The sequence below is a fragment of the Brassica oleracea genome, chromosome C4, assembly GCF_000695525.1.
Source record: "Brassica oleracea var. oleracea cultivar TO1000 chromosome C4, BOL, whole genome shotgun sequence".
Taxonomy (NCBI): domain Eukaryota; kingdom Viridiplantae; phylum Streptophyta; class Magnoliopsida; order Brassicales; family Brassicaceae; genus Brassica; species Brassica oleracea.
The window spans coordinates 22,987,190-23,002,138 of NC_027751.1; the positions used below are offsets into that span (position 1 = coordinate 22,987,190).

Sequence of the window (14,949 nt, forward strand, 5' to 3'; positions counted from 1 at the left end):
TTTTTTTATACAAAATACTAACTGATTTTTTATACTTGACAGTCCTGGATGGTTCAGACAAAAAAAGGTTCAGTTGATGGTTTACCAATACAACGTGTCGTAAAAAAGGAGAAGAAGATTAACAAGACGATGCCAGGGAAAAAAGTGAAGATAGAGAAACCCTTTTCTATCCCACAGCAGTCCATTTCTACAGAGGATTGGGAAGATCATCTAAAATGGCAGAAAAGTGTAAAGTGTAGACTGGCGTTGGAAGCACTAGCTTCAATTTTGGAGGAGCCTACACGCAAAAGAAAAACCAAGCTGACAAAGACTCAAGTTTTTCCATACGTAGGGAATTCAACAATGAAACGTATCATATCTGGTAAAACGGTCTCCAAGGAATCTTATGACCCATTAGCTAAGGTGGCTCCAGAGAAATTGAAGAAAGTATTGGACTTCATTAAGTCTGATCTGTAAGTTTCCTCTCTTCCATCCTACCTTGTTCTTTCTTAATTGTTTTTTGAGATACCTGGTCTTATTCTTTGTTTTTCTTCTTTGTAGGGAAGATGCTGAGTCTGGTTATGGAGATAGAAGTGCAAGATTTTATTTGACCTTGTTGCTACCAAGAGAAGCTTGGCCAACAAAGAATTATGGCTGGTTGCAATAGTACGCATTGTACAGTCATTGCTTCCGATAGTAATGATGACAAAGTGATATACATGACATCTTTCTAGCTTCCGCAGCAGCTATAGCATGAGCACATGGTAGCTTCTCGAAATCAAATCTACGACAAGAACATTTCTTCTCGGTCAGGTTTACAACATGTAAAGACGAGACTCCTGTTACTTTTGACTGATGAATGTCTATTGCTTGAACCTTTAGTAGATTAGCAATAGGTATCCGGCCCTGCAAATGTTAAATCTTAGTATACTAGCAAATAGTCTAACAAAACACATAACCTGATTCAAAATATATTACTTCCAACACCTTCTCTACACCTCGAGTAAGAGAGGTTTTCATCAACTCAGCGTCATGCTTTCTTGTTGCAAACCAGCGTGTCATCATTAATCTGATCGACTCTAGAAGGTGAACAATTGGCAAGCTTCTAGCACCGGACAAAGCTCTGTTTATGGATTCAGCTATGTTACTTGTAAGGAGGTTATATCTATCACCTTTAAAATGAGCTCGTGCCCACTTACGTACATCAGCACGTTCCAGATATGCATGCAAAGCTGGGTTTAACTCTTTGATTGTCTCGAAGGTTTCTTGAAAATCAGTTAACCTAAAAGAGTTTGCAGCTTTTTGACCAATCCAAACAAATCACGCCCTCTGTATCGTAACAAGATGTTTTTATATAAGTGGTACGTTCAAATTCCCCTGCTTGCCAATGGATAGACCACTGCAATAGCTTTCCCTATTGACTGGTGCCTGTCAGAGATTAACGCCAATCCTTCATCATCGGGGATCACACGGCTGAGTTGGCGGAAAAATCTGGAAAAAGACAAACTAAATCAACCATAATATAATGACAAAAGTCTCAAACTAAATCGAAAACTTATCACTTAAGAGGACATGTTGTAGAATTATGACCACTCTGGTTACAAATTCGACATGTGTGTTCCTTCCGTGGCCGCTTCTTAATTGCAACTTTCTCCAAAATGGATTTATGTCTTGATTTTTTTGGCCTCCCCGGTGGTTTGCGGACCTCGGGTGGTAAACATATCCTCTTGGCAAGCGCTTCTGGAATTGGAAGGACGTCATCTTTGGGCATAACAGCTGTGTAGTACGCATTGTACAGGTATTGCTTCCGATAGTAATGATGACAAAGTGATATACACGACATCTTTCTAGCTTCCGCAGCAGCTATAGCATGAGCACATGGTAGCTTCTCCAAATCAAATCTACGGCAAGAACATTTCTTCTCGGTCAGGTTTACAATCAGAAGCGTTCCTTTGTATTTCCCTTGCAAAAATGTTCCATCAACCACGACAACCTTCCTCATATATGGAAATCCAGCAATGCTAGCGCCGAATGCAAGGAATAAGTACTTAAATCTGTTGTTTGTATCAACTTCCAGTCGAGTTAAAGTCCCTGGATTTGACATTCTAATCATGTGCAGGTAAGTAGGTAATTCCTCATATCCACTCTCTGCTGAACCCATTACGAGATCTCTAGCAGCTATAAGTGTACGATGAGATTTCCAGTAATCCATCTGCAATAAACAATAAACAGTAACCCATTTAAAAGGAAGTAAAGGCTGGAGAAGAGACTATATTTGAAGCACAAGTTTATTCAACCTTGATTCCGAAGCTCATGTTCATAGCACTAGAAACTTGACGTGGCAAAATTGATGGATCAACCCCACCAATATAGTCTTTGTACAAGAGTCCAAGAATCTCGGGAGTAGCTTGTCGGGAACGAGATGAGCGTTATGTTATGGAGCAGGTATGTTCATCTACAAATATTCGGATTGTAAACTTGAAAGAGTTACCTACTGGCGTAGCTCTTAGCTTCCATGTACATCATTTTAGCCAACATTTTACAAAGAGCAGTGTCCGCGTTGATGCAATGACATCAAAATCAAACTTGTGGACAACTGAACATATCTTCAGACGTGTCTCCAATGCATCTTTTGAATCGTAATTCTGCCCCACGTCAAATATGAATGAGCGCAAATCGGACATACTCATTGGAGAGTCTCTTTCTTCTGTCTTTCTTGCATAAATTAGATTTGTAGACGATCCATGAACCTCTTCTACATGGTTTGGTTGAAGCCCGTATGTAGTAAAGTTTTCATCATCAGATGTTGCTCCATCAGAATCATCGCAATAATCGAATCGATCAACCTCTTCGTCCGTATCTTCTTCGTCTTCAGACAACGAGTCATCTCCATGTATGGGTTGTTTCTGATCTTCACCAGCTCCTTCTCCAACAATTTTTTTCAATTTAAGCTCCACACATAGCCGAACGTTCTCGACTTTGCAAACACCCAGGAATGCATGAAACTGCCTATCGTTTCCTATTTTCACAGGTGGTGTGTTGATGCTTTGATTGTGTAGATTCTGCTTCGGAAAAAGGTACCTCAGTTCCAAGTCATTTTCTGCAAAATCAACTCCATAATCCTCAAATATGATTTTCACAAAGTCCTCAAATCGAGTGTCCTCATTCGCAGCAACTATTATGCTACCTCGATCATTGTCTACTTCAAATAACCACTTAGTTTTCTCAACTTTCCACTTCCCAGAGACGAGAATCATGTGATCCATTATTCTCCTATCAATATGAGTTAAAAGATACCGTTGTAGATCCCCATGAAAGTGGACCCAAAAGTTATGAATCAGAGGTAACAAGAAGAAGAAGACGACAGAGAACGTATAACCTAATTGGAAACGTGGTGTAATCTGATTCTTAACTTAAACCAACTTTTAAAACTGTTTTAACCGGAGGTTTAAATTAATTTAAAACGAAAACAAATTGATTCCAACCAAAATTAAAAATTCATTTAAACTAAAAATAATCTAAACTGAACCAAGTTATACCAAACCGAAATCTTAGTGAATTTAACCAGAAATTCGAGTGGATAAGTCTGCTACAATAAGTGTGTCTTAATCTGGTAATTAAAATTTGATTTAAAAGTCTGCCGTCAAAGATGACAATTTTAAAAATCTGCCACCAAATGAATATAAAAGTCGACCAGAAATTTAAATCGGATAAACATATCTTTCATAAAAATTTATGTCTATTACTCTTAAAAAGTCGGTTGAAGGTAATTTTAAATCGGTCTAAAAAATCTAACTAATACGATATAAAACTGCCAATTTTAAAAAATCTGTCACTTCATTCGATAGACTAAAACAAATAAATCTATTGATGACATTAAATCGGACAGATAAATCTTCAGTCTGCTACCAAATACACGACAGATATAAATTTAACAGCAGGTTTAATTAACAGATTTATATCACAATAGATTTGGTTTTTTGTCAAATAAATCTGCCGATGAATTTTTTTTCAAAATTTAAATGGCAATTTTGTAATATACCTTTCTGCTCACAACTGTAAAAAATGACATTTTCGACCATAAAAATATTTTAGTAATTTTGAACTTTTAAGATTTATTCTAGTAATAACTCAAGTAATTTGACTCGTTTTAGTAAACTTCCCAAAAAAGAAAGCACGATCACCTAATTTACGTCAAGAATATGTATATTGGCCTCATTGAGCCGAAAAAAATTTAGCATTCTGTTTTATGTATGTTCTTATTTTTCCAATGTTAAAGAAAATGCTATCACAGACCGTCAAATTCAATTACGTACGGTACAATATATGTGACTATAGTCTATAGAAAATATTTGTTTGTAACAACACATACATTTAAGATGACTTTATGTCAAAAATTGATGAATCATAAAATACATTCACGGTAGCACTCAAAAACCATAATAAATAACTTTATTATAACCTCCATTTGGAATTACGCTAGGCGTTAGCCGGGCGGCCGGCTCACACCTAGCGATTTATGGAAAATTAGAGATTAATCGGGGAGTACTCAGGGCCTAGGTGTTTGTATAATTTATTGTATTTTTAAAGTATAAAACATAATTTAACTAAAATATTAGAGAAAGATATGTATTAAATTTTTAAAGATCATACAAGATAAATATTTTTTCCATTACACATCTGATACAAAAAGTACAAAGTAAACTCCAATTCATAGGATAAACAAAATAATAGATTGTCTTGATCTTCAGACCGCCAAAAATAATATACTATGATTGCTAGGGTTCATCCTTTTTGTCATTGAAGATCAAGAAACACCATGAATTGAAAGATTTGTTAGGAATTAGCTACTGAAAGTTGAAACATACACTTGCAATGACAAAGACAAAAGCATATCAGAGTAAAACATACAATCAAAAGAAGCACAAAATAAGCAACGATACATCAAGTTAAATGCAAAGACAGAAACTGACAGAAAAATATAAAGACATCAAGTTCAAACACTAACCTTACTAAATAGGTTGTTGTTGTTGTGATTCCCTGAAAGTAGGAATATCTTGATAGACATCCGGTTCAAACTCAATATCTACACATATTCTTCTTCAGATTCAAAATCATCATCATAAAGATCTCTTACTCTTGGAGCTTGAGTAGAAAGCATCAAACCAAGATCACTGTCTATATATTGTACACGTCCCACAAGCCATTCTTCAACTGCATCAACATTCTTCTCTCTGATTTGTCTCTTCTTGCTAAAGAGCTTTGCATTGAATTGGACATACACTAGGTTGTTTAAACAGTTGACGTATAGTCTGTTTCTCTTCTTTGTGTGTATCTGCAGTAAACGAACATAAAAAATCCAGTAATGATGTCAGATTCTTAAGAGACTAACCCCTTCAAAGCTACTCCAATTTCTTTCACATCTGAAAGAGCTTGATGTTAAAGCAAGGATTCTTGTTGCCAATTTTTGAAGAGTTGGTGCGCCACATCCATATGTCGACCACCAATTACCTGAGATTAAGCAACTGATACATTTATGATGAGTAAAAGATTATAAGTGAATTAAAGACAACTAAAGTGAACAAGCAAACCTGGATCAAATTCGCTATCCTTATTCTCACAACCTTTAAATGCTAAAGTTCTACCAAAGGAACCAATTTTATTCTTGTAAAGACTGAGCTCATGATTCACAACTCTATCTTGCTTCTCCAAGTCTCCATGATAGAAAGTTTCTACACAAGCTATGAATCCTTCCATAACTTCAAAGTCACTTTTTATGGTGGAGTCTTTGTAGAAATAAAAGGGATTGAGAAAATATGCAGCAATATGCAAAGGGCAATCCACCTATTTTTCATCTTCTCATCGATAATTACGAAAGATAGGTCCATAATTTGATGCTTCCTTGATAGAATTTTTAGCTTCTAATATCTCACCATAAATGAAGTCAAGAGAAGGCACTTTCTCTCCATCAGCTAGCCTTAGAACCTTAACTAGAGGACTGAAGATCTTCAACACAACCATCACACTGCTCCAAATCCATGACTCATAAAAATATCAAATTCATTCTTACCCTTCACCCACTTTGAATGCTTACAATCATGTCATTCACCACTACTAAACATGCTCTACAGTTGTGCCTTCTTGTCATATAGACTATGCAATGTCAAGAAACAGATAGCAAACCTGGTCGCTCCTGGTCTGACTATATCGTGATTCTTCGTAAAAAATCTCATCAATGACAAGGTTTTATGATGAGCGTAGACAAAGATAGTCACAGCCTTGGCTTGTTCAATTATCTTAGAAAAATATTGAAGCTTGGAAATTCCCTCAAGCATCAAATCCAATGTGTGAGCAGCACATCCTGTCCAAAATATCCTTGGTCTCTTCTCTTTTAGCATCTTCGCAGCAGCCACATTGTTGGTAGCATTGTTTGTGACCACTTGCACTATCTTTTCAGATCCTATATCTTCACTCCACTGGTCAATGTATTGGAAGATGTAGTCACCAGTGTGAGAATCCTTAGATGTGTCTTTTGATGAAGAAAACATGTACCTCCTCTTGAGTTCACACACAAATTCATTATACTTTTTCTTTTCATATCAGACCAAGCATCTATCATCACCTCGCAGCCTTCCTTCTCCCATTCTTCTTCTAGAATCTTGATACACTAAAAATGAATCCTTGCTACTAGGGGTGGGCGTTCGGATACCCGTTCGGGTTCGGATCGGGTATTTTGAATTTTCGGGTATTTCGGTATAGGGATAGAGAACCCGTTCGAGTATTTCTGTACTTTGGTCTGGTTCGGGTATTTTTAGTTCGGGTTCGGTTATTTTGAATCGGGTTCGGATATTTAGATTTTAAAAGAAAAAAAAATTAAATTTTTCATTTTTTAAGTTTCTTGTATTTAAAAATATAGATTTCACGTAACTGATTTTTTTATTTTTTATAGATTGGATGATTAATAGGTTTGGAGATAATATTTCAAAAACAAATAGATATTAATTTGCATATGTTTTTAAACTTTGAATGTAACTTTTGTTAATACATGAAACAAAAAGTTTAACATGCATTTTAAATGAATATCAAATCATTTTCTCCATAATTATATATATACTTATGATCTTAAAGTATGTGTAACATCAATATAAATATTTAAAAAAATGAGAGATGTAAACTAGAAATATAAGGGTAAGTATATATATATATGTTCGGTTATCTTCGGATATCCATTCGGGTTCGGATATCCAATCTCTCCTAACTTAATACCCGTTCGGGTATTTTGCTACTTTGGTTTGGATTTCGGTTCGGGTTTTTCGGGTCGGGTTCGGGTGCAGCTTCGAGTATCAGTAGCAAGTTGCTACTGTCAAGTTAACAGTGGCTGTTGTAATACTTTATATTCAAATCCAGAGGACAAGTTACACTTTATCTTATCAGTTAGACTTTTAAGCTAAAACAATGATGGGGGTTTAAATGGTGGTTTCGTAAGAAACAAATAACAAGATTTGTTAAAGTATGCAAATTTAATAAAAATCCAGCCTAGGGTTTCTTCCTTGGGTGCAGACACGACTGAGTCAAACAATTATTCAAGCACGAAATAAGCACAATCTAGAACTCATATCACCCAATTAGATCAGCCCACTGTCTTAGTACTGACCCCTATGCAGATCAATCTTGATGCCTAAGCTTTCGCTTGGAACAAGATACAATCTCGCATGCGGTAGAGATCAAACCCGATAGGTTCACCTAACACCCTAATATCTAATCTCGCTGATTAGGGTTGTTAAGCTCACTCACATGGATTCAAGTCACCTTCTACGTGCTTAGCGAGCTGATTAAACCTAGGTTCGAACATTAATTGATCAGGTTAATGCAACCAGTAAGTGTTTATATGAATGAAGATAAATTAATTTATTGCTTATCTATGTTTAACTCATGCGATCAACACCCTAGAACCCTAGACATGTTTTTTGAATAATACTACATATAAATCCAATAGAAACAAAGAGGGTTCAGGATGATCAACTCTATGAGAGATGGATCCTTCTCCCTTACAAGTAGCAAATCGTCAAAACAGGTCTAAAAACTCTTGCAAAAGCTAGCGTACATCATAAAATAAGGATCGAGGCGCTTTTATAGGGAAAATGGCCAATTCCCCCATGAATTAATTGATCTGTGCTCATTCACACACAAACTTCTTTACCATGCCAAAATCCCCACGAATAACTCAAATATTTGAATTACATACATAAACTAACCATTTTAAACCAATTGCCACAGAACCGTAAACGGTGTTATCAAGCCGTTAACAGGTTTACTTAACCATTTAATTTCGGTTAAATAAAGAGAAGGACGACGTCGTCTTGCTCTTCTTCCTCAGTTTGGAAAAAAATCGAAATTAGGGTTGGTGGATTACGAAGCTCGATATCGAGGGAGAGAGTGAAACAGAGGAAATCAAAATTTGGGTTACGAGTGGTGGTGGATTAGGAAGAGGCAAAGGTCGAGAATGAGGTAAACCGACATTGTTTCTCTGTGAAATTCTTAGAATTAGTTCTTCAAGTATTGTTTTGGTGGTCTCTGCTTTTATTAGGGTACTGGAGAAATGAATCATTTGTATCTTGTTTAATTATAGTCGTTTTAATAGAATCATTTGTATCTTGTTTAATTATAGTCGTTTTAAAAATTCAAAATATAACATATAAGAAAAAATTTATTTTTTCTTATATGGTTAATGTGGTTGTTTAATATCTTTTAATAATATAAAATTAAACAAAAAATATCTAAGATACAAAAATTATTATCAAATATTTATCATTCTTATCATTAATTGTCATATATATGTTAATCATATTAGGCAATTCTGTAGTTTTTATTTAAGAAAAGTGCAAGAATATTTTTATGTACACTATTTATCAATTTAATAGTTAGTCTAATAAAAAGTATAATATAAGTTAAGATGGACCAACCTATTTCTCTAATAAATCTGAATTTCATTCTCATGGTGACACGTTGCTACAAAATAACGTTGTAACGTTTGTCAATTAATATATAAGAGATTTGTTCAAAAAGAAGATTCAATTCAGATTACTTCGGAAGATTTAATTCGGATTAGTTCCGTTTGTTTTCACATAATAGTGGGCTAAGATCAGTTTATTAATGGGCCTCCAAAAGCTTTTGCTCATTTCAAATCGAATGCAAACAATATGCTTACAGATAAGTTGGCAAATTGTAATCGTAAAACCTATAATGGGCATTTGACGAAACCTAAAAAGGTAGGAAAACAAAAGTTGTGAACACATTTCTTTCATGTAAAACAAAAGTGAAGTAAAACAAACTGAACACTTTTTTTTTTTTAACTGGCTTTCGTATTAAAAACATCGGAACAGAAGTTTTACAGAGATAAACATAGAAGAGAAACAGAAAAAGAGGTACAACTTGAAAGTAAAGCAAAAAGAGACACCAAATCCAAATATAATCAACCCTATACGGGGATAAACAGCAGTGGACAAGAGGGATTCAAGTAAAATGGTACGACAACACCTATTCAGCTGGAGAATGGTCAGACAACACAGACAAGTCGCGAGAGCAACTCCGGGCCTTACATTATGTTCACCTTTCGGATTGTTGTTAATCCAGAGAGGAGCCAAAGCTACCTCACTCTCACCCACACTTATACAACTACTGGCTACTAAGCACGTAAAACCGGGCTGCAAAGAAGGCAGTCATGACAAAGGTGGAAGAGAACATGTACTGAAAAGAAAAGGAGATCACCTGACAGAGCAATCAACTGACCGCCATGTCACTGGGATGGAGAAACACCTAAGCATGCCATCTCTGTGAAACTAGAGAGCACCGAAGACCCACGAAGCTAACCAAGCTCCACACGTACTCCTAACTCTAAGAACTAGAGCAGGTTCTTTTCTTTACCTAAACAAGCGAGAACTGCCGGAGATAGACGGAGACCACGCACCAATGTAAAACTTGATAACCACAACCAGGAAAACCAAAGGGAGAGGAAGGCAAAGGACGAAGAGGAGATCGGAAAGCCACCGCCTGAGAACCATTCACCGAACAGCAGAAAGAACTAGAACCATCTCACGCGCCGCCGGGAATCAACCAATGACACCGCCATAGGAGAGAACACTGACGCGCTCTTCAGAAACAAAGTCCAAAGTACGCCCTTGAGGGCTGAAGAGGACCACTCCCTTGCCGAGACATCAAGGCAAAGAAAAGGAAGCCAACGACAGCCACACCTCACCAACGCAAGACCATACCAGATCTGAGCCAGGAGAGTCGAAACCACACCCCACGCGCCTTCAAAGCCGGACAACACCGCACGGATAAAGAGATCTACCACCCGATAAGCGATGCCCACCCTAAGAGCCGACTCCAACCACTTCCACGTCTCCCAACACCTTGTCGAAACACCGGAGCAACACGGCGTCAAAAGGAACCAAATTCTGGGGCCCCAGATCTGAAGATCCCAAATCAATCGTACACTCTAGGGTTTCAAACATCTCGGAGAGGGATAGAGGAAGAAGAAGAAGCAAAGAAAATACAGAGAAGGAGAGAGGGTGGAGCCGCCGACGGTGTCGCAAGAACAACCGCCGGAGGAAAATGCACTAAATCAGGTTTTCGACAGAGAGAGTTTTTTAATCATATTAAATCACAATCCAACAAACTAAACATTTTCGGAGAAAGATACTTAAACGCCAAATTAGAGCTTCTCCAACAAGAAGATGATGACAGGTTACTAATGATTATTTAGTTTTAAAAATGAAAAAATGGGTCAGAACAGAAAGAATCGATCCTGTAAATACAACTTTTAAAAACCCTTCAAAATGTTTTAATGCCACTTGCATCATTTTTATTGGTTCACATTTTTATGGTTTACTTTTTGAAATAATTATATTGGTTTTAAATTTTAACACTAGTAGTGTAGTTAGATACTCAATGTTAGTATATCACCGATAATGTTGCTCTTACCTTCTTCTTCTTCTTTTTGTAAATATTAAATTTTATACTAAATTTTAATAATTTTGACAGAAAATACGGAAGAAACTAATAGCAAAAACGAATGAAATCTAAAACGAGAAGAAAGAACACAACAACTTCAAATGCTAACCCCAAACAACCTTTCAAATTAGATAGAATAACTCATTCTTCAGTTTTGCTAGATAGTCTTATATTCAACCAGATCTACTTTTTTTTATAAGTAGATTGAACAAGATTCTGAATTTTGACTCTGTGATGAAAAAAAAATATTAAACCAAAATAAATCTGATATCACGTGATCAGTTTTGCTAAACCGTTCCAAACTAACGTTTTCGTATCATCGATTAACACTAGTAAGTACTAAGTAGTAACCGAAAAACAGAAAAGAAAAGGTACCGTGGCTAAACTTATATATATATATATATATATATATATATATTCATTTGCTTTAACTAAATACCCAAATAATCACATATATGTACAGAAATCAAGCACAAACTTAAGCTACATAAGCTCAAAACTCAAAAGGTTACATACTTGGTTCTATACATTTACACTAATTCAACCCCACTAGCGTTGAAAGCAACCGAAAGCTGACCAATCATACCTCAAGATCTTTGGCTTCCCCAAACACTTCCTTACAACCTCTAAACCCCATCGTATCGACGCTACTATTAGTACTATATATTATCAACCATTTCGTGATTCGTCGTCGTCGAAGTTCGCTAATAAAAACTGAACCACTTAGCTTGCATGTAACCCTTTCTCCTCCATGGTGGCACGTGTATCCCCACTTGCTTCATCGACCGTCTCATTTCATGGCACATGATCTTCACGAGCTTTTTCAGATCTTCCGGAGTTCCCACGAAGACCCGTGGCACTTGGCTTATTATGGAGGTGTATCTCTTCGTTGGCCTGGCTATTTCAAACTCTTCGGCGAGATTTGTCTCAACAATATAACGATTATAATCTCCGCCGCAACGAACGTCGACGTACTCGTATTTTCCGGCGGTGTTGTTGTTGAATCTTTCCGACCGTGACTTGCAAAGACCTATCTATGGTGAAGAGTATTGTTATTAACATAACATTAGATTTGGATCCGCGCTTTCGAAGCGCAAATTTATTTTGGAATTAAATAAATTATTTTACACGAATTTCTATATAAGATAAAATATAGATTTGAGCATATTTATCGGGAACCAAGAAACCGAACCGTACTATAAAAAAAAACTAAACTGAATTTCATATTTAACCGAGCGGATCTAATATCTCTAGAAAAAAAACCATGACAGAACCAAAAACTAAGAGTATTCAAAATTTTTAAATACAAATTATATACCAACAAATATTAGTTATATTTAATTTCTAAATAGCCAAATATCTAAAAATATTATTTATAAAGTGATTTATTCAAAAAGCGAATTACCCATTTTTATTAGAAATATTAAAATTTATATGAATTATTCGTATTTTTGTCCAAACAACATGAATAACCCGATATTTAAACTGATCAACCCGAATTATTCAATATTTATATTATAAATCTGAAATTACAAAAAACCATATCAAACTAGAAACAAATTGGACCCAAATTTATTTTGGATATTAACTGGTTCTTAACGTTGGTACCTGAACCTAAGCAGAAACCAAAATAACTCAACTGAAACCGAATATACTTTGTAAGTACATAAAGAAATTCTAAATTTCTAGAAACACAATACCAAAAACCAAAAACCAAAAAAAAAAACTGAAACCAATTGTTGATGACTAATAGTGCACTATATTTAGATGTAGACATGTCAATTAGGGCCGAAACCCGTAGCCCGAGCCCGCCCAGCCCTAAAAATTACCGGGCTTGGGCTTCGCTTTATAAGCCCAAAAAAAATTGGGCCTTTCGGGCTAAGCCCATTTGGGCTTTGGGTATTTTGGGCTTAAGCCCGTTTGGGCTAGGGCCGGCCCGAAAGCCCGAAATTTATATTTTAGCGTAAATATTATCCTTTTTTCTTGTAATTGAAACTATTATTAGTATTGATATATTATTTTAATATTTTTATCCAAACTCTAATAAAGCAAATATAAAAGTTGTTAATGCACTTTATTGTTTCATCATTACAAGTGTTACATTTTAAATTTTACAAAAGTACCTTCTTCTTTCATGTACAACATGTTTTTATTTTCAAAATACAAAGTATGAAACGTTTGACCATGTTTATCATAAATTTTGTTCTCTTATATTTTTTGTTTTAATTGATAATTGATTATTTAAATCTTATTAAATTTGGTTTGTGTATAAAATGTTTTTAAAGCATACGAAAAAATAAAAAAATTGTGATAGAGAAGAAAATTTTAAACTCACTTTATAAATTTTTTATTTTTTAAAAATGAAACTCTTTTTTTTAATGAAAATTCACATGTATTAAAACGATGGAAGTGACAATGACAAATTATTTTTTGAAAAGCCCACAAAAGCCCAAAAAGCCCTATAGCCCTATAAGGGCCGGGCCGGGCTTTGAATTCTAGGCCCAAATAATTTTCGGGCCGGGCCGGGCCGGGCTCAAATATTTACGGGCTTAGCGGGTTTGGGCCGGGCCGGGCCGGGCCAGCCCGAATTGACACCCCTATTTAGATGGTGTGAAAAATTATTGTACTTTTACAAAATATCTAACTCCTTTTAGTTGGATACATATTTGGTTTATAGACAACTTAAGATATAAGCCGTGTTTTCGTACATGATTTAGACCCGCAGCCGAATCAGTAAACCTGGTAACCATATATAATATGGTTTCTATTTAATGGAAAAAAAAACTCATTAACTAAAATTCAATAAAATCGAAAAACCCGCCATTAACCTGTGAATCGACACATGTTGATCCTGTAAAATCCCAGAAAAACGTGATTAAACTTTTCATATACATTTTATTAGTATAAAAAATTACATAAACTATTTGATTTGTCATATAAATTAAATACATTGTATTTATGTTATGCATTTTAATTTATGAGTTTTGTAATGATCATATTAAAATTACATTTGTGATTTTTGAAATTAATATGAGATTTTAATAATTTTAGTTATATTATTATAATATAACTATGTATATAGATGAAATCTCATTTTTTTCAAGTGAAACTGTTTTAGGATTCTCTTACACTCTCAGATTGTGTTTATATATACATATATACAAATATATATATATATATACACTAACGTGTATTGTGCACTATTAGTCTATTATAAATGTGTTTGTGACAGCAAACGGCTATTCTATTACTCAAACTTGAGGTGGTCTGGGAAGTCAGACCGGAATAGAACAACCAACAAAACATAAAGATCTATGGAAAGAACGTGCATTCCTAGCTAGCGAATCTGCAATCTCATTTTGTGTCCTTGGTAAATAGGTGATCTTGAATTCCGAAAAACACAACCGAATGGTTTGAATGATTTCCAGCTCCGTTGCAAAGTTGGGCCATGCTTGTGGTTCTTGCATCATTGTGATCAGGTCCTTGCAATCCGTCCCAAATCTCTGGCAGGTCGAATGTTGTATCATGCACTCCATTGCACATCTTAGCGATTCCAACTCTGAATGTAAAGGTGTTTCGCGCCGCGTTAGATTCCTGGAACCCATAAGTTGAATTTTTCCCGTGCTATCCTTCCAGACCCATCCCATTCCACTAAACTGAGCTGTGGAGGTCCACGAGCCATCCACCATACATATCTCACCCAAGCTTACGGCTTGCTCTTCCACTTCGGGCTGTCCCAGTATGGGAGCAGGTATAGTTTCCCTCGCATTATGCCAAGCTTGACACTCACTTTCTGCATACCTAACTAGCTCCAATGGGTCTCTATCGATGCCTCTAAACAACTTATCATTTCTGGCTTTCCAAATGTACCAAATTATCCAAGGATAAGGGTCCCTATCATCTTCTGGCTCCATTATATTATTCTTCCTCCAGAACAAATAATCCATATTAGCGTAA

The 14,949-nt window shown here is 35.6% G+C and overlaps 1 protein-coding gene and 1 pseudogene across 1 annotated transcript in view; both read right to left on the bottom strand.

Moving 5' to 3' along the window:
- Positions 1–5,088: 5,088 nt before the first annotated feature.
- On the bottom strand, positions 5,089–11,629 carry LOC106338414 (annotated as a pseudogene).
- Positions 11,630–11,651: 22 nt separating this feature from the next.
- Positions 11,652–14,949, bottom strand: part of LOC106338415 — an 11,733-nt gene continuing 8,435 nt past the window's right edge. The window contains 1 exon segment of the mRNA XM_013777396.1: positions 11,652–12,022. Coding sequence (XP_013632850.1) covers positions 11,652–12,022 — 371 coding nt within the window.